Source organism: Zosterops lateralis, assembly GCF_965231275.1.
Source record: "Zosterops lateralis genome assembly, chromosome: 7".
Classification (NCBI taxonomy): domain Eukaryota; kingdom Metazoa; phylum Chordata; class Aves; order Passeriformes; family Zosteropidae; genus Zosterops; species Zosterops lateralis.
In genome coordinates, this window is record NC_139767.1 from 37,147,036 (window position 1) to 37,171,718 (window position 24,683).

A 24,683-nucleotide genomic window follows, 5' to 3' on the forward strand; every position below is an offset into this window, starting at 1 on the left:
TTTTCTTAGAATTTATTGAAATTTCAACCAGGTTTTCTCTGTAATATGAGCAGTGTTCATTAATTACATCTTGTACCCAAGTAAAGGAATAATTTTTCATGCTGTTACACTAATTCTGTTTTACTAATTTCTAGTTTCATTAAATGTTTTGGCAGCAATCAGTAATTAGTTGTGTGAAATTAAATGAGAAAAAAAAAATTCTTGTGGGAAAAGAGTGAAGAACCTGTTTGTAGGATTTGGGGATGCAGAGTAGAGTTTTTTTTTTTCTTGGAGATTCCTTTGTTCCATCAAATCATGGAGTGGTTTGAGTTGGAAGAGACCATTAAAGGTCATCTTTTCCTGCCCCAAATATTCCAAATAAATCTAAAGTAATCCAAAATCCTGTGACCTGCATTCCTAGAAAGTGCTAAATTCTTTTCACAAAAGGTTTTGTTTTTTGAGAGCTCGAAGCTTTGCCTCAAGGTAAAACCACATGTTTTTGGTAACAGGGGAAAGAACATTTTTCCCATTTGAAATTGATTCTTGTGGTTCTTCTCCATTTTTTCAGTGTTTTCTGCTTTCCTATTCTGCCAAATTTCCCTGATTCCCTGTGAGAATGAAGCATTTCTAACAGTGTCTATGTAGAATCTTCCTTTCCTCTCATAACTCTTTTTTCTAACTGTTTGATAAATGACAATTCTGTTTGGGAATGTCAGGCTGCACAAGTCACAAAGCCCTGCAAACAATGGGCACTTAAATGGGGAGGGAGGACAAGCAGCTCCTGTACCTTTGGGTGTGTTTTTGATGCAAATGTCCCTCCAAAGTGCAAATTTGCAATAAATCAAGCTTCCTACCCTTGAATTTTAAAGGAACACATGGTTTCTCCATCTGAGTTCTTAGTCCTGTATTAACCTTATTAATTTCTATGTAATGAGCTACAGATTTATCATTTTAATAACAAAAATCTCTTGTAGGCTCTAAAATAAATTTATGACCAAAGTGCTGCTAAATCCACTTAAAATCCAAGTTTTGGAATAATTAAATGCTTAATCTTTAGCCCAGGTGTGAAAAAAAGCTGTCTTTTAATGTTATAGATTTTTATAAAAGTGATACAGGTGCACTGCATTATTAGTATTTGTTTATTAATCCATTTTTGGCTACTTTGGTAGGGGAGGAACTGCTCCACAGTGATTGCTTAAGGCAATAAATCACTGGGAATTTCAGCTGAATGGATCTTGAGCAAATTTAGGTGAGCAGAATGAGCTGGAATGTGTTTGAAGAGGATTATTTTGAGGGTTTGTGTGCTCTGTTTTCAGCCCCTGAGATCCAGGACCTGCTGGCAGCGGTGAACGGCGTCGCCGTGAAATCCTCAGACAAAAACACTTGCACTCGGGCACTTTGGGTCATCTCCAAGCAGGCTTTCCCTCCAGAAATTGTTCAAAAGGAGGTGAGTTCCTTCATTTTTCTTTAGGTGGCCTCCTTCCTCACACTGAGGAGGCTTCAGAAATGGTTAAAAAGATGAGTTTCTTCATTTTTCATTTTGGTGCTGTCCTTTCCAAGGGAGAGCAGGCAAAGTCTTTGTCACTCTCCACTCAGTGGCTTTTGAATCCAAAGGTTCTTTCCCATCAAATCTGACAGCCAAGTATCAATTCTTGGAATTGATCAATTCAGTTCTGAGCCAGAAATTATTACTTTCCTTGAGGGGAGAGCTGCAGTGTGAGCAGCTCTGTCAGAAAGCAGTGAAATATCACAGGGGAGAAAAGCTGGAATATTCACAACCTTTCTCCAAGCAGACTTTCCCTCCAGAAATTGTTCAAAAGGAGGTGAGTTCCTTCATTTTTCTTTTGGTGGCCTCCTTCCTCACACTGAGGAGACTTCAGAAATGGTTAAAAGGAGGGTGAGTTTCTTCATTTTTCATTTTGGTGCTGTCCTTTCCTAGGGGGAGGAGGCAAAGTCTTTGTCACTCTCCACTCAGTGGCTTTTGAATCTAAAGGTTTGTTTCCCATCAATTCTGACAGCCAAGTATCAATTCTTGGAATTGATCAATTCAATTTTGAGCCAGAAATTATTGCTTTCCTTGAGGGAAAAGCTGTAATGTGAGCAGAAAGCAATGAAATGTCATAGGGGAGAAAAGTCGTGAATATTCCAGTTTAAAACAAGATCTGGCATAATCCTGGAAAATGGAATGTCCTAATTCCTTCTCCTCATGGAGTTATTTGTATGTAGAGACTCACTGTGCTGTTCTCTTGTTTCCTCAGGTGTCCAATATTCTCTCCACCCTGGAAACAATCCTGACTAAAGGAGAAGTTCAGTCTGTTGTGGTTGAATATGAAGCACTTAATGTCATTATCCGGTGAGTGCTCTGCAATATTTAATTGTCATCCTTTAGTAAAAGTCTTTGTACAAAACCTGAGTGGCACTAAAAGTACTAAAGAAAAAACACTTTAATTTTTCTTGAGTTGTTTATTATGTTGAGGATTGTTTTCCTCCAGTGTTGTCCTTGTTTTGACTGGGCTAGAAGTGATTCCCTGGATTGTTCCCAGAACCTCCCTGCTTGAGAAATTCTCTGTCTTTATTTGGGGGTTTATTTAAAAATCTCCCTTTGGCAACACATTTTAGTGCAATGTTTCCTGTCACTGAAATTGAAATTCCTGTTTAATTGCAAAGGTGACTTTTTAGGACCATCACTGTGAGCTCATTGTTCTGGTCAGCAGAACTCAAATACTCAAACTTTATCTTTACTTAGTATTAATTTAATTTCTGTTTTAGTAAAGACATTGAGCTTGTACCTTTATTCTTTTTTTTAAGTTTTCTCTTCAACTTTTGGCATCTGATTTGAGCTGCAAATCCATTTTAAATAGTTCTTTTAAACACTTCTTGTCCTCTGGCTTTAATAAAATGACTTGAAAGGCAGAACTTTTCCTTAGTAGAGAAAATTCTCCATAAACTTGCAGGATGGAGATTTGACTTTCTTGGGGAAAAGAGGGGCTTGACAAAATCTCAGGATTTCTAGATCCAGGCTAGGTTGAATATATCCCAGATATTCCCATTTCTGCCCCTTTTTTGGGGTGTGTGGGATGGTGGAAATGTGTGGAATTTTGTCGTGGTGTGCTCTGACAGTTTGGGAATAGGAAGATAAAAGCAGAGCTGTGACCAGGCCAGTGCTCATGGAGTCTGTGCAAACCTGGCTGGGGATTTTTCCAAAAGCTGCTGGGATTTGTGTGGGAGCTGCCTGGGAACCCCCAGGGATGGTTCATGGCCAGATTTCCCTTGGGCATTGTGCATTCCTGGCAGGCTCTCAGCTCCTCTGCTGATAACTGTGATAGAAAGCAGAAAGAACAGCTCTCAAATCAGGCAGTTGTGCTTTGGGGAGAAGTTTATCTGAAACAACACTTGAACTTTGCAGTTTTAATACAATTGATTAAAAAAACTTGGAATAATTCCCTTTAAATCATTTATTGATGATACAAAGATAATGTTGAGTGTCTGTTAGAGATCTGTAACCTCTTTTTTATGGGTTTTTTTTTGTTTTGTTTATTTGGATGCAGCTTAATGGAGCAAACCCCAGGCCAGATGGGAGAAGAGGCTGTGAGGTGGGCAAGGCTGATCATCCCCCTGGTTGTCCACTCAGCTCACAAAGTACAGCTGAGAGGTGCCACTGCCCTGGAGATGGGGATGCCTCTGCTCCTGCAGAAACAGCAGGAGGTGGCAGCTCTCACTGAGCACCTGATGACCACAGTGAGTGACAAATCTGGGCTTTTTATCAACAACAGCAATTGGGGGGTGTTGGGGGAGCATTAATTTGATTTCCTGGGCTTTGACAGCAACTTCTTGATGTCAATTTTAATGTTAAAAATTAATGAGAAGGTAAATACAGGCCACTGCAAAAAAGTGCCCTAAAAAAGTACCAAAAAAACCCAACAAAGTGGATGAGAGACAGAATTTGGAGGCCTGAGAGTAGAGGTGGAGGCAGGAAAGCAGAGGATACTCAGCATTTTCCATATCCTGCAGGATTTCCCCAGCTTATGCAGCAGCAGCGGCACTTTGGTGTTTTTGATGAAGCTTTTCATGTTCCCCTTCACTTCCAGAACTTGGTTTATTTATTTTACCTCATTTTCTGCTGAAAAACCAAAAAAACCCCAACCAAACAAGGTAGTGCTTGGGGTCAGGGTGTGTTTTAACTTTAGAATTGGAGGAAATGCAAATATTTGATGAAACAGACTTTGCTTTGTTGGTTGCCACTGTCAAGATAAAAATTTCAACAAAAAAGAGAATCAGGTTGTAGCAAATGCTGTGAGGTACAGAACTAAATCCTTCTGAAGTAGAAACAGCTTGGTTGTGTCCCAAGACATTGGTCTGTATAGCTTTTTTTGATATTTTAAATCTATTCCTTGTAGAAATTCTCTTTCTTTTCACCTGCAGAAATTAATTTCGGAACTTCAGAAATTGTTCTCCGCGAAGAGCGAAACCTTCGTGTTAAAACTGTGGCCCCTGTTTGTCAGATTGCTTGGAAAGGTGAGCAGAGAAAAGCCAGGAACCTTTCAGAAAAAAGGAGGTTTTTAAACAGCAGGAATCTCTTTTCATTCTGAATTTTCTTCTGCTCAGACTCTGCACCGCAGTGGCAGCTTCATCAACTCCCTGCTGCACCTGGAGGAGCTGGGATTCCGCAGTGGATCCCCTGAGGTGAAGAAAATTGCCTTCATTGCATGGAAGAGCCTCATTGATAACTTTGCTCTGAATCCAGGTAGTTTTTGGGGTTTTTTTTAATATTTAACCTTGGTTTTTTATGCCCACTTTGATACATAACTGGAAAAGAATAATCTGTTAGTGGTCAATGCATTATTTGTGTAACACTTCCCAGTGGTGAAGAAAATTGCCTTCATTGCATGGAAGAGCCTCATTGATAATTTTGCTCTGAATCCAGGTAGATTAAAAAAAAAAAATTAATCCTGACTTATTTTGCCTACTTTGATACATAACTGGGAAAAAAAATTATCTGTTAGTGGTCAATGCATTGTTTGTGTACCACTGAGTGTCCAAATGGTGCATAAAATTTGTTGTGTGTATGCAGAAATTCAAGATTTTGGGGTTTATTTTTTTGTTCTTTTTCTTCTTTTGTTTTCAGGAAATTGAAGCTTTTTGGGTTTTTTTGTCAGGTTTTTTTTTGTTGTTTTTTTGAGGAAATCAAAGTTTTTTGGGTTTCTTTGTTGGTTTTATTTTTGTTTTGGTTTTATTTTTTGAGGGTATTGAAGCTTTTTGGTTTCTTTGTTGGTTTTTTTCTTTTTGAGGATGTTAAAGTTTTTTGGGTTTCTTTGGGGTTTTTTTCCTTGTTTTCTTTTTGAGGAAACTGAAGGGTTTTTTTGTTTCTTTTTTTGTTTTTTTCCTTTGTTTTCTTCTGAGGCAAGGAGATCAGTCATTTTTTTCTATTCCTAATTTTTCTGCTGGGAGTGCTGTAGAAATAGTATAAAATTAGGAAATGATGTTTTGCAGTGCTATAATTGATCCAAACAGCAATGAAATAGAGAATTAAAACATTCTGTATATTTTATTTTGGATCCTTTGGTTTAACTGGAGAAAAGCAACACTTGAGGATTCCAGAGGTGTTAAAATAAAAATTGTTTTAAAGATTTTTGGACAAGTTTTTTGTCTACCCTGTGTCAAAATACAATATTTTTTACTTTGTGCTTCTCTGTGCTCTGAAGAGAAAACTCAGTGTTTGATTTTCCTTTCCCTGGAGCAGATGGGACTTAACAATCAAGAGGGAATTTCTTCTGTTTTCCACAGAATCCCAAATTGGGTCAGGTTGGATCCACCCTCCCTTCTCAAGCAGGGTCAGGTTGGAATCCAGAAAACTTAATTTCAGTCTTGGTATTGAAGAGAAATCCTTGATTATTCTGGGCAATAAAAAAAAAAAAAAATTGGTGCGATTTGAATTTTACAAATTCGCGGTGATCGAATTCAAAGCTAAAAATACATTAGGGAAAAACATAATGATTTAATGAAATTTTGCTGGGCTGGGATTAAATATTTGTTGTTTGAAATGCACCTTTTTGCTGTCCCAGACATCCTGTGCAGTGCCAAAAGGCTGAAATTGCTGATGCAGCCCCTGAGCTCCATCCACGTGAGGACAGAGGCCCTGGCACTGACCAAGCTGGAGGTGTGGTGGTACCTGCTGATGAGGCTGGGGCCTCACCTGCCCTCCAACTTTGAGCAGGTAACACAGGAGATAATAATCCTCCTCCCTGAGCAGCTCAGGCTCCTCTGAGTTGTGTAAAATAATCCTTACTGCATCCTTTTATCTGTAAAATAATCCCTGCTGCATCCCTTTGTGGTTTGTAAAAAACCAAACTCACTCAAGGAACCAATTTGTCCTGGTGTGTGACTTCCAGATTGTGGAGAAAGAATATTTTGGGACTCACAGCCTCAAAATATTGGAGAGACCTGTCAGCATCTCTGAAAATCTCCCCTGAGTGCAGTCATATATAATATTTTGCCAAGATCTCTTAAATTTGTGACAATTTCCAATGGAAACTGTTTTGTAGCAGCACGTTTATCCAAAAACAATTCAGTGCTTGTGTAACCACAGCTTCCATGGAGATTTTTGTGTGGCCAAAATAAAACTTTGGTGTCTCAGAATTTACAGTTTTGGGGCAGATATTGATATTTGGGAAAAGTACAGCTGTGGTGGCAAATCCCACTTACACAGGTGAAATGAAGGAAGGAAGTGTGGGCTTGGAAAAGGCTCCCATAGGAAAAGTGATGGAAAAACCATAAATATTTAGGAAGATAGAAAAAGAAAAATGATGCAGGTGTTTCATTTCTAGTCACATTGGAAGTGGAATGGGCCTGTATCTATTCAACACTTTGATTTCATGAAATTAATCTTGAAGTTGGGAGTAAAGGGAGGGAAAAAAAATTTTGGGGGATTATTAAAACACATTGCACCCAACAGGAATTTTTGTTTGCTCAGACATTTCTAATTGATTATAATTCTGCTTTTTGAGCAGCAGCCCAGCGTGTGATGTTTGAAATGAGGTTTTTCTGGCTGTTGTAGCTGTTTCTGGGCTCCCTTTGCAGGTTTGTGTCCCATTAATCCAAAGTACCCTGAGTGTGGATTCTGCTGCTGCATTCCCTGGAACCCCCTCAAGGCCCAACAACACCAGCCTGGCCCCAGCAACCCCTGGGCAAAAATCAGGTACTGAAACCTCAACCCAGTGAAATTTCCAGCTGCATTTCACATGCAGAGACTCTTTTCTCTCTCTCATGTTTCTGCTTTTTCACTGATAATTATTGTCCTTGAAAACAGTGATTTTTTTTCTGCATGGGCACTGCGGGGCTCATGATTTATATTGGGTGAAATGAGGCTGTTGCAGTCATTATTTAAAGTTTAAAAAGTTGTGCCAATCACAGTTTGAGGACCATTTTTAATGCAGCTCTGGCTTCAAATCTTATTTTTCATGTATTAATATATGTGCTATTTCTACGTGCCCTTTTATTTCTGTGGCATTTTTAGTTTCTGCCTGAAGAATAGAGAATCTTGGAATGATTTGGCTTGGAAAGGACCTGAAAGCTCATCCAGGAATGAGCTTAAAACTCTTCCCAATATCTCAAATTTCTCCAAGCCTTTCCAAGGATGGGCACTCCTGTTCCAGGGCTTCCCCACCTTCCCAGGCAGGAATTCCTTCCCAAAATCCCATCTAACCCTTCCCAGTGATGATGATGATCCATCAGGAATTTTCATATTTTACCCACATGTGAAACCACATTTATTTGAGCTTTATATCTAAATATCCAATAAAGAATTCCTGATTTTTCTTCCCTTTCTGGAAGCTTGTGCCATTCTGTTCTGCTGTAATTAGGAGCCTCAGGGATGTCCTGGATTTGAGGAGTTTTCTCTGTTCCCTATTTTAAAATGTTCATCTCAGTCCTGTGAAATCACAGCTGAGTTGCTCAAAATATTTTGCCAAGACCTCTTAAATTTGCATTTCTGGTGACAATTTCCAATGGAAACTGTTTTGTAGCAGCACATTTATCCAAAAACAATTCAGTACCTGTGTAACCACAGCTTCCATAGATATTTATGTGGCCAAAATAAAACTTTAGTGCCCCAGAATTTACAATTTTGGGGCCAATATTTAAACTTGGGGAGAAAATACACTGTGATGGCGAACTGAGAAACCTGAGCACCACTCCATGATTTGAAATTTTTTTTGATGAATTTGAGGTGTTTTTTCTGCTTGAATTGAGATTTTATTTGTGTTTTTTTTTCCCCTTTGTGAGCCCAGGCACTCCCAGGATGGCCCTGAACAGCAGCACAGCAGGAGTGGTGCCCTTCCCTTCCATCCAGCTCCTGGCTATTGAAATGCTGCTCCACTTCCTCATGGGACCACAAGTGCTGGATTTTGCCAAGCAGAACAAGCTCGTGCTTAGTTTAGGTATTACAAATTTTATAGATTTAATTTTTTTAAAATTTATATCTAGAATTTTAAAAAATTTATTTTTTAAAAAAATGTAATTGCGTAGTCTCGAACCTCGTCTGATAGAATGAAATTATTTAAATTTTAAGTGTAAAATGATTTTAAGTGTTGTCACCTTGAAGCTATTTTTCTGTTAAAAATGCTGTTAAATGCACAAATACTCAATGATTTTTAAGGTTTATTTTCCCAGTAAGCTGCCAAGTAACGGGTTTATGGAATATGTGTGTTTTTTTTGTTCTTGTAGAGCCTCTGCAGTACCCACTGATCAGTAGCCCTTCTTTTTTTTGTAAGCATGCCAGCACTCTGATAAATGCTGTTCAGGATGGCTTTGTTGCAATTGGAAAAGAAGTCCCTGGTAAGAATTCAGTGATGAAATTAAAATATTTTTCTGGGAAATCAAGTGGGCAAGGGAGACACAAGAAATCAACACTTTAATAATCCTGAGATTATTAAAAGTACAACTGCTCTGACTTGGAATTGAAATTTGAGTTTTGGCTCAAATCAAATTCTGTCCTTTAGCACAATTTTTATTTTGGTGGATATTTTTATTGCAGACTGAATAAAACCATTTGTTGCCTTGCAGATTGTTTGCTGAATGTTATCTGGAAGGACATAAATGGATATGTAAAAACAGCAATTGAAGCAGGTAAAAAGGGTGATTTTCTTTCATTTGGCATTGCTCACCAGTCACAGGTGGGTTATATTTAAACTAGACTTAAAATAAATTGTTGATGCTTCATTAATTTGGTTTAGTCTGAATCAATAATTCTGTTTGTTTTTAAAGCAATTTCAAAAGAAAAACAAGTCTTTAGTGTTGAGGAATGGAGACAAAAATTCAGGTTTTTGACTCTTTATCTTCATTGCCTTTTTTTCTTTAATAAAGTTCTGTTCCATAGTAAACTGTGATGTTTATAAAAAGTTCTTTCCTATTTTAAAAATGTCCTTTATCCAAGGAAAATCCAGAATATTCTTCATAATGCAAACTTTTCTATTGAAAATTTGAACAGAAAATGAAGAAACTTTCTTTGGTTGAACACAAAACTCCACAGCTTTAAGCTATCAAAATGCAAATCCTTAACGAAACAAAAGTGTTTCCATTTCCTAATTAAACTTGAAGGTTTTTATTTAAACTTTAAAATCTCAGTTATGATATGAGCAGAATTGGTACCTGAATGTCTGAAGAATTTGGTGAATTTTTTACAAATTTACATGGAAATTTTTTTTATTTTTTTTGCCCTAAAAGTTGGAATGATGCTGGGAGTGACCTTTCTGCTCTGACTGGAAATATTCTTTATTCCAGGAAATAAGAAAGAAAAGCAGGGCTCAGAAATACTGACCATGTTACTCCAGGCCTTAAAAAACACTGTGAGATCAAACTCTTTGCCTGTGCAGAAAATCCTGGTGAGTTTTTTGTTAAAAAGCATTTCCAGATTTAACAGCACAATTGGGCACAGGGTTCTCCTGTGCTTCAAAAAACACTTTGATGGGATTTTTTTATTATTATTTTTAACTGAAGGAAATAGTTTCAATTTTATTTTTATTTACTTTTATTTATGGTGTTGCTTAAAATATTTGAACACTCAGAAAATATGCATTTAAATATATTTTTTTTTCCTTTTCTCCTACTTAGTCTCTCATTGATATCACTGTCAAGGAGTTGCCTCCAAAAGTCTTGGGCTCCCCAGCTTATCAGGTTGCTGATATGGACCTTTTAAATGTGAGTCTGAATTAATTCTGGGACTTTTATTAATGCTAAAAGGGATTGGGAAGTCAAATTATTTCATGTTCTTTGGTTTGCAGGCCTCACTTCTGAGGAGGAATTAAATTGTCTCTAATTAATGAAATTACTGCAGAAAAAGGGCTGATTGTCATTAGTGAATATTGTTCTCTGCTGCATCAGAAAGGAGAAACAGATAATAAAATATTCAGAAAATAATCACAAAAAAGCTGTGAAAAGAGGCTGAAATGCTGCTGAATTTGGGGCATTTTTGTTTGGAGAGGAGCAGACTCAGCAGGAAGGAGTGTGTGCTCCTGCTTGAAGTTTTAATTATTAAATACAGATATTAAATACATTTTGTTAAATACTCTCAACATTAGCCAACCTGAAATACTTGGGATAAATTTCAACAGAACTTTTCCAAAAGATCTCTTGCTGTAACCTGGAAATAAACAAATCCCAGGATCTGGCAGCATTTTAAGATTCCATTTTTCCCTCTTATTTTTACGTTGAAATGTCAGAATCGACAATTTTGAACAATTTTTTACAAATTTGAATTTCTGGCTCAGAGTTAAATACAACTTGTGGAAGTGAGGCAGCCATTTGATATGATCAGTGTTGTTTTAACCTCTTCAAATTCTCTTTTCAGGGAACTCCAGCTTTGTTCCTAATCCAGCTGCCTTTCCATAACAATCTTTTGGAATTCTGTGTGACAGATGAGAGGTAAGTGAAACTTTGAGCATCCCTTAGAAAAACACCACATAATTTTATTTATTTCCCTTCTAATTTCAGCTAAAAAAGAAAAAACCTTATACTTTTGGAATTTCTTTCCCCAGATTCTTTGGGATTCTGGAAACTCTGGTGGGTTTTGCCCTGTCTGGCCCCACCTCAGCCTTGGCTTTCAGTGAGTCTGTGCTCTGTGTCATTGATCAGAGTGCAGGGCAGGTGGGCAACAAGGAGCACCTCTGGAGGATGTGGAGCATTGTTGTCCATCCTCTCACTGAGTGGATTAATCAGGTAATTCATTAATTAATTCATTAGTGGCTTTTGGTTCTCTTCCCCACCCCCAGGACATCACAGGAGAACTTTGCTGAGCATTTATCTGAATTATTTTATTTTTTTTAAAGGAATTCCATGCCTTGAAGTGATACTGAAATTAGATAGCTTGGCATAATTCTGCTGGTAAAAATCCTGGGGAGTAAAAATAAAATAAATCCCACATTGGGATGTTCAGGGTGTAATTAGACCACATTTTACTCATATTAGGCCTCTTTAGTGTAATAAAACCCATAGAAAGGATAATATTTAAGACATTTAGCAGCTTGTTTACTAGAAATATATTGATTGTAATGTAGGAGTTGCTGAATGAATTCATCCTCATTAGTCATTAGATCTAAAAACCATCAAATTTATGAAGAAATTGGATTTACAGCAGCGTGGACACAGGGAATGGCTTCCCAGTGCCAGAGGGCAGGGATGGATGGGATGCTGGAATGGAATGCCCAGAGAAGCTTTGCCTTCCTGAAATCTCTATTATTGACCAGAAAATATAAAATTTGGTGTCCAGGAAGTAAAATGGCCATGAAGATGATTCCTGCTTTGAGTTCTATTTCCCAGATTTTCAAAGTGCTCAATTTTTCAAAGTGCTCAAAGTGCTAAATTTGGAATCCGAGCCTGATCCCAAACTGGAGCAACAAGAACCGACTTAAAAATTAATTAAAACCTCATTAACAACACCCTGATTAACAACCATTTCCTTATGGTCCTTTTCTGTGTGACCTTTTTTTGCCTTTCCATGCCTTGAACAATGGAAAATGTGGGATGAAAAAAGTGAGGTTGGAATGAGATGAATTTTAGAATCCCTTCCAACCCAACCCATTGCAGGATTCTAAGTGAGGTCATCACTGACTGCAACTGAAATAATTGATAAACACATCAGACATTTCCTGACAGATTGGTTGAATTCTTGGGGTGTGTTTTGGCTAGCAGGAGCCTCCTGAACTCTTAAAGGAGGCAGAATATCTGATTTTAAACTGTATTTAGGACAGTGAATCAGCATCAGCCTCGTTTGCCATCCCAATTTTGCAGCTTCATTAATGGCCCAGTTTGAGACAAAATTTGGGAGGAGACTTCCCAAAGGAGTCTCTTCTGAAAAAGCAGATTTCAGCAGCTCTTCTCCCAATTGATTTGGAAGATAATCTCCTTGGAGAAAAGTGGAAAAAACTGTTTATTTAATGAGCAAAATATCCACAAGTATGAAAAAATGAATAATAAACCCATAAAACTCTTTTCTTGTTGCAGAATAACGAGGTGAACCAAGGGGATGCCCTGGAACACAACTTCAGTGCTGTGTACAGTGCTTTGCTGCTGCCAGTAACCCACATTTTCCCAGCTCAGGGATTCCCACAGGTAACACCAAATGAATCAAATTTAATTCAAAACAAAATGGGATTGATAAAACCTCTGAACTCTCAGAGCTGACTTTGGGTTTAATCAGCTGAATTTTGGATTCAGCACAACACCCACATAAGGTTTTAAATCCTAAACCTCCAGCTTAACACCCTAAAGAATTCCCTAAGTTTTAACAGAAGAAGAAAACATGAATCAAGTCTTTTTTCTGTGCAGAGATATGGATATTTCTCAACTTTTTCCTCTCTGTTTTTCCAGCCAACTTTGAAATCCTTGCTGCGCTCTTGGTCAGACCTGTACCGAGCGTTCGCTCGCTGCGCTGCTCTGGTGGCAACAGCAGAGGAAAACCTGTGCTGTGAAGAGCTTTGTGCCAAAATAATGTCTGGGCTAGAAGGTGAAACTCCAGTAGTGAGTATAAAACACATCATTCAGCAGATCTTTTCTAAATTAGATGTAAAGAACATGTTGTTGTAAATTTTAATGTAGTGATTTCTGTAACGCGGAGTGGTTTGGGTGAGACTTAAAACTTTTATTTGGTGGCAGGAGTTGGGAAAGAAATGAAAGGAGGGAGTAAAAATAATTAGAAATTATTTTTGAATTATTAAATAATAATTAAACAGATTTTAGATTTGGCTTCTAATTAATAATAATGAGTGTCCTGGTGGTGGTAAATGGGATTTGTCATGGGGAAATGTGTTTATCAATACCACAAACCCAGGCACTGCAGTTTAGGAAAGAGGAACATGGAACCATCAGCCTTGTACACTAAAATTTAAGGATTTTACTGCTAAAGCTGTAAAAAAGAGAAAAATTTTCAAAAAAAAAAAAATTTCTTACTTAAATTGCTTCTTCCCAAACTCTCATCACAAGGGGAGGGGGATGAACATTTAATTTGGGACATAAAATCCTTCATGCTGAGTTCTGTCTCTCCTTGATTTCTTTTTCTCTTTGTGCAGGTTGATATTTCTGCTGACTGATTTCTCTTTCTGTTGATTAATTTCTTTTTGCTGCTCTGTGTTTCCTCCTCAGGTGTTTCCCATGCTGGAAGGTCTCACCCACCTCGTGTCAGTGATGGTTGACTGCATCAACTTTGCTCCCTATGGCACCAAATTCCAGCCCAAAAATAGATGTAAGGAAATAATTCCATTTTGGGGTTTCTGTGTATTGGTTAAAATTAAAATTTAACAGAAGGCAAAGGGTTATTTTGTATAAAATACTCTTTGTTTTCTTTCCTATTCAACACTTAAACTGCTAAAGTTGGAGAAATAATTTCCAAAAAAAGCATAATTTAGTTAAAATTTTAAGTGGTGAAATGCAGTTTGACCTGCTGAGAGAATGAAATGCTTTAATTGGAAATGTTGATGAGGAAAAACAGAATGGAAGCTTCACTTCCAAATCAATAAACTAATAAAAATTTCTATTTTTCCTTCCTTCCTGTTCACTATTCCAGAATTTGTGTATCAGGTGATATCTGAGGAGCTGATTTTCATGTAGGCATGAAAACCTTAAAAGCAGAGTCTGACCAGCCAGGAATATAAATAAAAAGAATAGAAATCAGATAAAATTACGCATTAAAAACGTGTTTAAATTGTTAAATCAATTTTTAAACTATTTTATATATATATCTAATTTGGGAATCAAAGCTCTGCCTTCACATAGACTCAGTGCTCAGCTCTCTGTTGTTGTTAAGAAAAAAAAAATCAAAATTTTAATTGAATTATTTTTAAATCTCAGCTCCCCAGACCCCCACAGGCTGGGCTAAGAAGAAAAAGGAGCCTCTTGGCAAACTGGCCTCTCTCTTCAAGCTCCTCCTGCTGCTCCTGAACTCTTTCCACGAGTTCAGCTCCCAAGAAATCCCCACAGAATCCCTGATTTCCATGGGCCCTTCCCTGCTGGCAGCTCTGCACACCATCCTCAGCCACATCTCCCTGCCTTCCCTCATTGGAGCCACTTTTGCCATTTTTTCCAAGCCCTTGGCTGTGTTTTATGAAAAAACCAGGTAAGTGTTTGAATTTGGGGTGGGGAAAACTCTGGTGTTGTGTGGGATTGAGCTCAGGGTTTGCAGGATTTGGAAAAAAAAGCTCCATAATTCAAATTTTTGATATTTTCAGTGTTGACTCTCTTGGCATAGTTGAGTTTCCACCTGCTGATAATTCACCTTTCAGTGAAGATATTTAGTGACAGAAAATTATTTTCTAAGTGGCCACTACATAAAATTTTCTAGGAAATTAATGATAATTACTTAATGTACACTGAAAACCTGGAAGTTTTTAAACAGAAGAAAATACTGAGAAAAAATTGGCTTGGTGCTTTTTTCCTGAGTGTGGTTTTCCTTGGATTTATTCACCAAAATGGTTTTCCTTGGATTTATTCACCAAAATGGTTTTCCTTGGATTTATTCACAAAAATGGTTTTCCTTGGATTTATTCACCAAAATGGTTTTCCTTGGATTTATTCACAAAAATGGAAAAGTTTATAATTTTTTAGCATCTTCTTTTTAAAGATTTATTCCTGAAAAAGGAGAAGTTGGATAAATATTTTTGAAGGAAAACATGTGGAAACAAAGAAAAAATTTGAGGACTTCTTCAGTTTGGAGGTCACACAGGTTGATAAAATGAGTTATTAAATGTAAAGTTCCTCACATTTTTCTGGCTAATGATACCCAAGGAATTTTTGTATAGGGAATACATTTATTTCTATGGAATATTTTTATTTCCATGGAATACATTTATTTCTATGGATTATATTTACATGGGACATATTTATTTACATGGAGTATATTTATTTCTATGGAATGTATTTATTTACATGGAATATATTTATTTCTATGGAATTGATTAGTGGTACTTCAGCTTTTCAACGCAAATATTTCAGCCTTTTAATGCAAATATTAATGGGCCTTGGGAAATCTGTTTAAGGAGAGCATTAAGATTGAAATAAAAAGTTAATTTATAAGAAAAGCCTTAATTTTCAGTAGGTATTAATTACTACTGACTTTTCCATTAATTTCTCCTAAAGTCAACATTTCAATATTCAGGGAATTGAAAAGATAATCTGGGAAAGTCCATCAGGAAATTAAATAATCTGCAATCACTTCACAAAATTATTCCATCAAGTTACTCATTTAAAACTGAGTGTGCAGTGCTTGAATTTATTATCTCTTAAATTTTTAGGCTTGGGATTAAATGAGACAGCAAAATAAAAATTATTTGGATTTTGTTTTTTGGCAGACTCACTGAAATTTATATTCAAAATATCAATTATTTGAATTTTTTTGTGGTTTTTTTGGCAGGCTCCTTGAGGTACCCAAAGTCTACAGCAATTTGAACAACAAGGTAAATTTGCTACAGAAAATCACTGGGGTTGAGGAAAATGTGGAACAGCAAAGTTTTGCCATTTCTTCTGTCTTTAAAAACCAAAAAAAAAAACTAAATTAAAAATGTGATGAGGGTAGAGATTTGATTTTTAAATTCTTTATGTTTGAGGAGGGAATTTTGGGGTGTTTGGGGAGGGGATTTTGGGATGTTTGAGGAGGGAATTTTGGGGTGTTTGAGGAGGGAATTTTGGGATGTTTGAGGGGGAAATTTTGGGGTGTTTGAGGAGGGAATTTTGGGATGTTTGAGGAGGGAATTTTGGGGTGTTTGAGGAGGGAATTTTGGGGTGTTTGAGGGGGGAATTTTGGGATGTTTGAGGGGGGAATTTTGGGATGTTTGGGGAGGGAATTTTGGGATGTTTGAGGAGGGAATTTCTGTGTGTTTGAGGAGGAGATTTTGGGGTGTTTGAGGAGGGAGTTTTGGGGTGTTTGAGGGGGGAATTTTGGGGTGTTTGAGGGGGAAATTTCTGGGTGTTTGAGGGGGAAATTTTGGGATGTTTGAGGGGGAAATTTTGGGATGTTTGAGGGGGAAATTTTGGGATGTTTGAGGGGGAAATTTTGGGGTGTTTGAGGAGGAGATTTTGGGATGTTTGAGGGGGAAATTTTGGGATGTTTGAGGGGGAAATTTTGGGATGTTTGAGGAGGGAATTTTGGGGTGTTTGAGGAGGGAATTTTGGGGTGTTTGAGGGGGGAATTTTGGGGTGTTTGAGGGGGAAATTTTGGGATGTTTGAGGGGGAAATTTTGGGGTGTTTGAGGGGGAAATTTTGGGGTGTTTGAGGGGGAAATTTTGGGGTGTTTGAGGGGGAAATTTTGGGGTGTTTGAGGGGGAAATCTCTATATGTTTGAGGGGGAATTCTGTATTCTTGAGGCGAGGAGCACTCACCTCTTACACTTCAATGTGACACGACATTTCGCACCATAATAATAAACTTTATTCCTAACTTCTAATACAAATATTGCAGATTTTAATTACAAATTCAGCTTAAAAAAAACCCCTAAAACTGTGTATTTTGTTCTCCCCCAGCTGGAGAAGCTGCTGGCAGAGGTGCTGCAGTGCCTGCAGGCTCACTGCCCTGGCTCCTGTGACTCGGAGCTCCTGCAGCAGCTCAGCCCCGTGCTGTGCGTGGCCTTCCAGCACAGGAACAAACAGCTGAGGCAGCAGAGCGCCCAGCTCTGGAACTGCACCTTTGCCAAGGCCTCCTCACTCACGTACCCCCAGGAGCTGAGGTGAGAAACTGCCTTTGGTAGTCACGTCTTCACATGTTGCGGTGTGTCATTCTGGTGTGCATTGTGCAAGATGGGGATTGGTATTTATAGTTTATATATATATGTATGTATATATATATATGTGTGTGTATATATATGTATATATATAAAATTTACACATATAAATAGATATATAATTTACACACAGACATATAAATATATAAAACATCTATATTATATAAATAATATATATAAAATACAAGTAAATATGTGTATATATATGTGTGTATATGTGTATGTATATGTGTGTATATATGTAAAGCTTTGTATTGAGAGCTGCTGCTCTTTTCCTGAGTAAGAAAAAGGTTTTTTGTTATTTACATCTTCACAAGTTGTGGTGTGTCATTCTCATGTGCCTTGTGCAAGCTGGGGATTGGTATTTATAGGGTTTATATAGAGATATATATATATATATATATATATATATATGTATGTATATATAAAATTTACACATAGAAATAGAAATATATATATATTTACACATATAAATATATATATATATTTACACATAGAAATATAAATATATATATAATTTACACACAGAAATACAAATATATTAAACATCTATATGATATAAATAATATATATAAAAATACAAATAAATATGTATATATACATATATATCTGTGTGTGTATATATATATATGTATATATGTTAAGCTTTGTATTGGGAGCTGCTGCTCTTTTCCTGAGTAAGAAACAGATTTTTGTTATTCAGATCTACACAAGTTGTGGTGTGCCATTCTGATTCCTTGTGCAAGCTGGGGATTGGTATTTATAAGGTTTTATTTATATATATATAAAAATTACACATAGGAATATAAATATATATATAATTTACACGCAGAAATACAAATATATAAAACATCTATATGATATAAATAATATTATAAAAATACAAATAAATATGTATATATATATGTGTGTGTGTGTATATATATATGTATATATGTAAAGCTTTGTATTGTGAGCTGCTGCTCTTTTCCTGACTAAGAAAAAGATTTTTTGTTATTTATGTCTTCACAAGTTGTGGTGTGCCATTCTCACGTGCCTTGTGCAAGCTGGGGATTGGTATTTATTGTTTATATATACATATATATATATATATATAAATTTACACATATACATATATATATAATTTATACACAGTAATATAAATATATAAACATCTATATGATATAAATAATATATATAAAAATACAAATAAATATGTATATATGTGTGTGTATATATATATATGTATATATATGTGTGTATATATATGTATATATATAAAGCTTTGTATTGGGAGCTGATCCTCTTTTCCTGAGTAAGAAAAAGATTTTTTTTGTTATTCACATCTTCACAAGTTGTGCTGTGCCATTCTGATTCCTTGTGCAAGCTGGGGATTGGTATAGTTTTTTTTATATATATATATATATATATATATAATTTACACATATAAATATATATGTAATTTACACACAGAAATATAAATATATAAAACATCTATATGATATAAATAATATATATATATAAAAAAGTACAAATAAATATGTATAAATATACATATGTATATATAGAAAGGTTTGAATTGTGAGCTGCTGCCCTTTTCCTGAGTAAGAAACAGATTTTTGTTATTCAGATCTACACAAATTATTGTGTGCCATTCTGATTCCTTGTGTAAGCTGGGGATAGTATTTTTATATATAAATATATATATAGTATTTATATATAAATAAAAGTGTGTGTGTGTATATATATTTATTTATATATAAGCTTTGTATTGTGAGCTGCTGCTCTTTTCCTGCACCTTTCCCCCCTGCCATAAATCTAAAATGCTTTTTTGTTGTTGTTGAGCAGGTCAGTGTTAAGCCAAGCCAAAAAGAAAATCCCTCTGCTGCTGCCTGGTTTTGAAAGCATTGAGATGTCTGAGGAGTTCAGTGGCCCCTTCTCTGACATGGTAAATATTCCAAATATTCATGGTAAATATGGTAAAAACCCCATGGTTGGGATTTCATGGGAATTGTTCAGCAGGGAGTGAAAGGTCAGTTGGGATTTTTAATCTGATTTACCTACAGTGGTTTGGTTTAAAATGATGAACTGTGCTGGGTTAGCACTCAGCTGGTTCTTTCCACTTCCTGCATGGTGAATTTTGCCTTCTAGGAATTTATTTGAAATATTTAATTTATTTTTCAAGTTGTCCTCTAAGAAATTTAGAAGAAATTTGCAAGTTTTATGGTTTTATTCCAGATGGGATGGTTTTACTCTAGAATTTACCACAGAGTGATTTTGTGAGCTTGGAGTTTGTTCCCACAGTGCATTCAGTGTGGTTTTGTCTGAACAGATGGAAAATTCCCAGCTGGATGCAAAAATCAGTGGGATGGAGGTGAAGGTGGGACAGAAACGAGATTCAATATTGGCACATACAGGTGAACCAAAAAATGATGGCAAAGACAAGCCCAGCAACCTGCAAACAACACCTGCAAAGGTAAAAATGTTCCCAGAGAGGTGTCCTGAGATCAAATCCAGGACAAAATCAGGAGTTTGGGGATGCTGAAATATTTTTCTTTCCAACTCAGGCTGCCCAGCAGAGTGTGATTTAATATTCCTGTCAGAATTCTCTGCTGAGTTTTGGAGAAGGGTCAGGCTGGGTGGGAGAGTGGCAAATAAAAACCTCAGTCCTCACTCTGGCTGGAGGTTATGACAGATTTGGGGTTTGGTGGCTTTTGGGATTGGCAGATCCCTCACAGAGATAGGTCATGTCCTACAGAAATTCCTGATTTTCAGTTCCTCTCTTGTTCCTAACCCTAATTTTTTTTTTTTTTTTTTTTTTTTATCTTTCTGCAGTTAAAACTGGAATTTTCATCTCCTAAGACAAGTGAGAAGCTTCTGGAAGAGGAGAAATCTGTTGATTTTGTGTTTATTCCTCCGGAAACAAAACCAAGAATATTGACAGAACATCAGAAAGAAGTGCTTAGGTCAAAGAGGTCTGTCATTTATTGTTTTAAACTTAATATGAAATATCATTCCTTGACTTAACTTCAATTCCTGTCTCTCACACCACCACAGGTAATTGAGTCTTGTTCTTCCACACAAGTTATCAAGTTTAAAGTAAAAGAGTTTTTTGCTTTGCTGTTTTAAAGCAATTAAATTCTTCTTGCAGTTGCATTTCCTCTTTTGATTAAAGCCCCTCTAGTCTGTTTGGACTTTGGGAATTTGGAATTTAGATGTTTATTCTGTTGGCTCACTTGCAGTGTGAAATAGAAGATGTCATTTTTCATAAATCATGGAAATTAAAAGATTGAGTTAAACAATCTGAAGAAAGGATTTCTTGAGTAGTCTGCAGGATGTCAGGAATTAGGATATTCCCCAAGACTCATCTTAATTGTAAAAGAATCTTGGGAATGATCCTCTTTTTAACATGAGAGGATAATACTGGAGTGTTTTCTGTGTTAGGCAGCAGGAGCAGAGTCAGCAGGACTTGTGTGGCAGGAACTCCTCTGGCTTGTGGTGAATTCTTTGTGGGATCCCAATCACAGCTTTTATTCCCCAAAAAAAAAGATTAAATGCAGCTGCAGCTTAACCTTGAACTTAGGAGATAATAAATCCCAAATAAAAGTCTTGACTGCCGTTCCTGGTGCTGTTCCAGAGCTGATATTCCTGCTATGTACAACAACTTGGATGCCTCCCAGGACACTCCCTCACTTTCCCAGTACACCCAGAGCCAGGAGGATTCTTTGTGAGTACAAATACCCAGTTGTGGTCATTAAAGTTGTCTCCTTTGGCAGCAACACTGATTTCAGAAATTCTCTTGTAGGGAAGTCCCACCTTTGGTAGAAAATACCAAAAAAGACGCTGCAGACCAACCTCAGGTAATTTCCCATTGTCTGATGGTAAAATACAGCAAAACTTCAGTATTTTTGAAGTTCTTTGTTTTGGGATTCAATGATTTAAACAAATATCTTTTATAACTATCAAAACACGGATAATAAATAATTTAGAGGAGGGATGGTTAGAAAAACCTTGTGGATGTGTTGTTTTTTATTGCACCAGAGCTGTAGTTGATTTTTATTATATTCATAGGACAAGTACAACTGTTTCAGTTGATTCCCAGGACAAATCTTGTGCTGTTGTTGTTTTTGGGACAGGAGAAAAAGGAGGAGAGTGAAGGATGTCACTCACAGGAGAGCCCAGCCTGCAACAGCGAGGGGGAGGCCAAAAATGACACGGCTGAGATTATCCCAGAGGAAACATCCACTGGAGAGGGATTGGAGACAAAGTCTATGGAAGCAGCTTCCCAGGAGGCCTCAGCAGGGAAGGAGGACACCTCCAATGTCACCAACAGCTCGACCTCCAGTGACATCATCTCGGGCACCCCCCAGCCTGTCAGCCGGCGCCAGTCCTTCATCACCCTGGAGAAATTCGGGGCTGCAGAGAGCAGACCCTTCAGCCCAGCCCCACTGAACTCTGTGCTGGAGCTGCCTGGGGGTGCTCCTGAGGCAGCCCCACAGGAGCACAGCAGCAGCACCAAGGCTGGAGCCAAAGCTGAGAAACCTGGAGGGGAAAATAAAAACGCCGCAAAAGCCGAGGGCGACGCGGGAGTGGCGGCCACGCGCAGGGTGACGCGCCGGCAGAGCAGGATGGAGCTGCAGGGGAGTAAAGCCAAATTCCTGAGCAGGTCAGAGGCCTGTGGGAGCCTGGAAAGCAACAGTGCTGAGCTGGGCTCTGCAGTGGAGGAGGCGGAGCACATCCTGCTGAACCACTCGCAGGCTCTGCGCTCCACCGACGCCGACATCCAGAGAGCCGAGGACGCCATCGCAGAGATGGACAGGGCCCAAGGGCTGGACATGGACTCCAAAGAAAACACCCCCCCAGAGTGCAGCAGCTGCTCTGAGCAGGCCCCAGGGGATGAGAGCCAGGGCTCACAAGGGTCCTCTCAGCAGAAGCAGCTCCGCCGATCCTCCAGGAGACGTTCTGAGACTGTGGAGAGCTCCTCGGGCAGCCAGGACAAGGAGGAGGGGCCCCCAAAGAGAGACAGGAGGAAAGAGGAGGAGAAATCTGGCCAGAAGAAGCTCTCCCAGGGGAAAGGGGATGGAGCCCAAAAGCAGAAAGGAATTCCCGGGAAAACAGTAGAAAACACAAAAGAGAGCAGCCAACCCGAGAGAGTGGCAGAGGACTGGAGCCCCAAGGAGTCTCCTGCTGGCAGGGGCCTGGATGAGGAGGGGAGCAGAGGTGGCAGGAGGGCAGAGGATTCCCCCAGGCCCGAGGGGGAAGGTCAGGGCAGCCTGAGCACAGCAGGGCAGAAGGTGGAGCGCCCACGGTACCACACCAGGAGATCTTCCCAAGGTTTGCTGTCCAGCATAGAGAACTCTGAGACTGACAGCTCTGACAGCAAGGAGGAGAGCACAAGGAAGAAAAAACCTGTCAAAGTGAGGAGCAGAAGCAATTCTCTTGAAGGTAAATTGAAAGAGGGACAGGCAGGGAGCAGGAGCCTGGAGGGATCTTCCCAGGGAAGTGAAAGCAAGAGTCCACTGGAGGCAAAGAAAGGTGATGCTGAGGCCAGCACAGGTGCTGCAGTGCCAGCTGAACCAGGGGCCCTGGAAAGCCAGGAAACTCCTGCAGCTGCTGGAGGAGCTGTGGGCTCTGGCAGCTCTGAGAATCCAGACACCAGCATGGAGCAGAACAAGGGTGATGCATCCATGGAGTCACTGAGCAGCCCATGTGTGTCTGAGCAGGAGGGGAGAGCAGCAGAGGAGAGCACACAGGAGGAGAGGCAAACCAGCACAGGGGACTGTGCACCAGCAGCAAACGTTTCAGGTGCTGAGCTCTCCTCTTTGCAAAGCCCTGAGTGTCAGAACAAGAGAAGCAAAAGGGTGAAAAAAATCAAGAGCTGTGATTGCTGCTTTAAAAAGCCAAAGCAGCAAGGGACTGAATCAAAGTTCCCTGAGGCCAAAAAGGAGAAAGGTGCTGAGCTGGAGGAGCCTGAGCCCAGCCCAGTTCAGACCCCTGGCAGTGGTTCTGCTCACTCAGATTCAGAGGGGAGCTTGCCCCTGGTCCCGTGTGCCACCAGCACTCCCCTGTACCCTCCCAAGGGATGCAGAACCTTCACCTTGGAAAGCCAGGGAATGGCTGAGGAAAAGCTGCAGGGGAGCAGGGAGATGCCAGAGGAGGAGAATCCAGAGATTCCAGAGGGTTCAGCACCCGAAACCACCGAGTCTGTGGAGGAAGTGAAGGAACCTGCTGAGCAGAAGGAGCAAACAGAGCAGGCTCTGCCTGAGAGTGTTCCTGGAGAGCCCAGGGAGAGCTGCCTGGACTCAGGGGAGCAAGAGGAAAAACCTGCAGCTGCAGAAAAGGAAGAAATCTGTGAAAATGAACAGCTGGAAGAGGTGCCTGAGGAAATGTGTGTTGACAGCAAACCTGAGGAAAAAGAGATTAAGGAGCTAGAAGGAAATCAGGAGGATAAAGGAGAAGCTGAGAACCATATTGGAAAAACTTTTGTTGTTCGAACAGATGAAGAGATGAAGGAGGAATTGGTGGAAACTGAAATAAAAGTGCCTGAAAACGTGGCCTTGGGCGATGTGAGTGTGGATTCTCCCCTGAAGGTGCAGGGGGATCCCCCAGTGCAGGTGGCTGAAAGCCCCACCAGCCTCCAGGCCCGCTGCACCTGGTCCCCCTCAGCCTCCCCCTCCACCAGCATCCTCAAGAGAGGGGTCAAGAGGAGCCAGGAGGATGATCCCCTCTCACCTGCCAATAAGGTATTCCATGGGGATTGGGTGCTGCTCTGGGATGAGGAACTGTCATCATTCCAAAGCTGTTGAATTACTGGTTAATTGTGATTGATCATACAGTGGAGAGATTTGGGTTTGGCACTGACAGATTTGCATTGTGAGGGGTTTTATTTTGAAACAGAGCACCAGAGTCTGTTCTGCTGCCTGGGGTCACTGCAAAACCAGGAGCAGCAGCATCCTCAGGGTTGTACAGAGATTCCTTTGGGAATTCCTTGGCTGAAACATTCCCTGTGTTGTTCAAGAACTTCAATGATTCCAAACTGAATGTTTTGTCTGCTCAGACTGACTGCACCAGGCTGTGCTGGGGTGAGTTCCCACTCTAAAAACCTCCTTCTCTCCTCCTCAGATCCGTCGAGTCTCTTTTGCAAATCCCATTTTTCAGGAGGGGCTGGCGGACGACATCGACAGGAGGAGTCCTGTCATCAGATCCCACTCCTCACCTTCCTCCAGGAGTCTCAAAATCCTCTCCAACATGCAGGTCAGGGGAAATCCTGTTACAATATTCTGTGTCCCCCAAGCATTGGTGTATTTATCATACATAGCGTGGCTTTAGTGCATGTTTGTAGTCACTTACACACAGTTGTAAGAGCTGAGGGTCAGGAGTGTAAGAAACAAAATTTAGCTTTAGCTCGACTCGTTCTGTTACTCTGAACTCAAGTGAATTCTGAGGTTTCAGGGGCTAAAATCTCAC

At 39.1% G+C, this 24,683-nt stretch overlaps 1 protein-coding gene across 1 annotated transcript in view; it reads left to right on the forward strand.

Annotated features, from left to right (window-relative positions):
* RIF1 (replication timing regulatory factor 1) overlaps window positions 1-24,683 on the forward strand; it is a gene marked incomplete at its 5' end in the record, with an annotated part of 30,249 nt that overhangs the window by 2,508 nt on the left and 3,058 nt on the right. Inside the window, 27 exons of the mRNA XM_083864914.1 lie at window positions 1,296-1,426; window positions 2,238-2,332; window positions 3,528-3,717; window positions 4,402-4,494; window positions 4,585-4,723; window positions 6,042-6,193; window positions 7,057-7,174; window positions 8,265-8,414; window positions 8,701-8,811; window positions 9,040-9,102; window positions 9,757-9,857; window positions 10,087-10,173; window positions 10,823-10,896; window positions 11,010-11,190; window positions 12,475-12,582; window positions 12,841-12,990; window positions 13,612-13,711; window positions 14,317-14,581; window positions 15,875-15,917; window positions 16,981-17,183; window positions 19,065-19,164; window positions 19,549-19,692; window positions 20,052-20,191; window positions 20,854-20,943; window positions 21,022-21,076; window positions 21,353-23,959; window positions 24,339-24,470. Coding sequence (XP_083721040.1) covers window positions 1,296-1,426; window positions 2,238-2,332; window positions 3,528-3,717; window positions 4,402-4,494; window positions 4,585-4,723; window positions 6,042-6,193; window positions 7,057-7,174; window positions 8,265-8,414; window positions 8,701-8,811; window positions 9,040-9,102; window positions 9,757-9,857; window positions 10,087-10,173; window positions 10,823-10,896; window positions 11,010-11,190; window positions 12,475-12,582; window positions 12,841-12,990; window positions 13,612-13,711; window positions 14,317-14,581; window positions 15,875-15,917; window positions 16,981-17,183; window positions 19,065-19,164; window positions 19,549-19,692; window positions 20,052-20,191; window positions 20,854-20,943; window positions 21,022-21,076; window positions 21,353-23,959; window positions 24,339-24,470 — 5,822 coding nt within the window. The remainder of the gene's footprint in view (window positions 1-1,295; window positions 1,427-2,237; window positions 2,333-3,527; window positions 3,718-4,401; window positions 4,495-4,584; window positions 4,724-6,041; window positions 6,194-7,056; window positions 7,175-8,264; window positions 8,415-8,700; window positions 8,812-9,039; window positions 9,103-9,756; window positions 9,858-10,086; window positions 10,174-10,822; window positions 10,897-11,009; window positions 11,191-12,474; window positions 12,583-12,840; window positions 12,991-13,611; window positions 13,712-14,316; window positions 14,582-15,874; window positions 15,918-16,980; window positions 17,184-19,064; window positions 19,165-19,548; window positions 19,693-20,051; window positions 20,192-20,853; window positions 20,944-21,021; window positions 21,077-21,352; window positions 23,960-24,338; window positions 24,471-24,683) is intronic.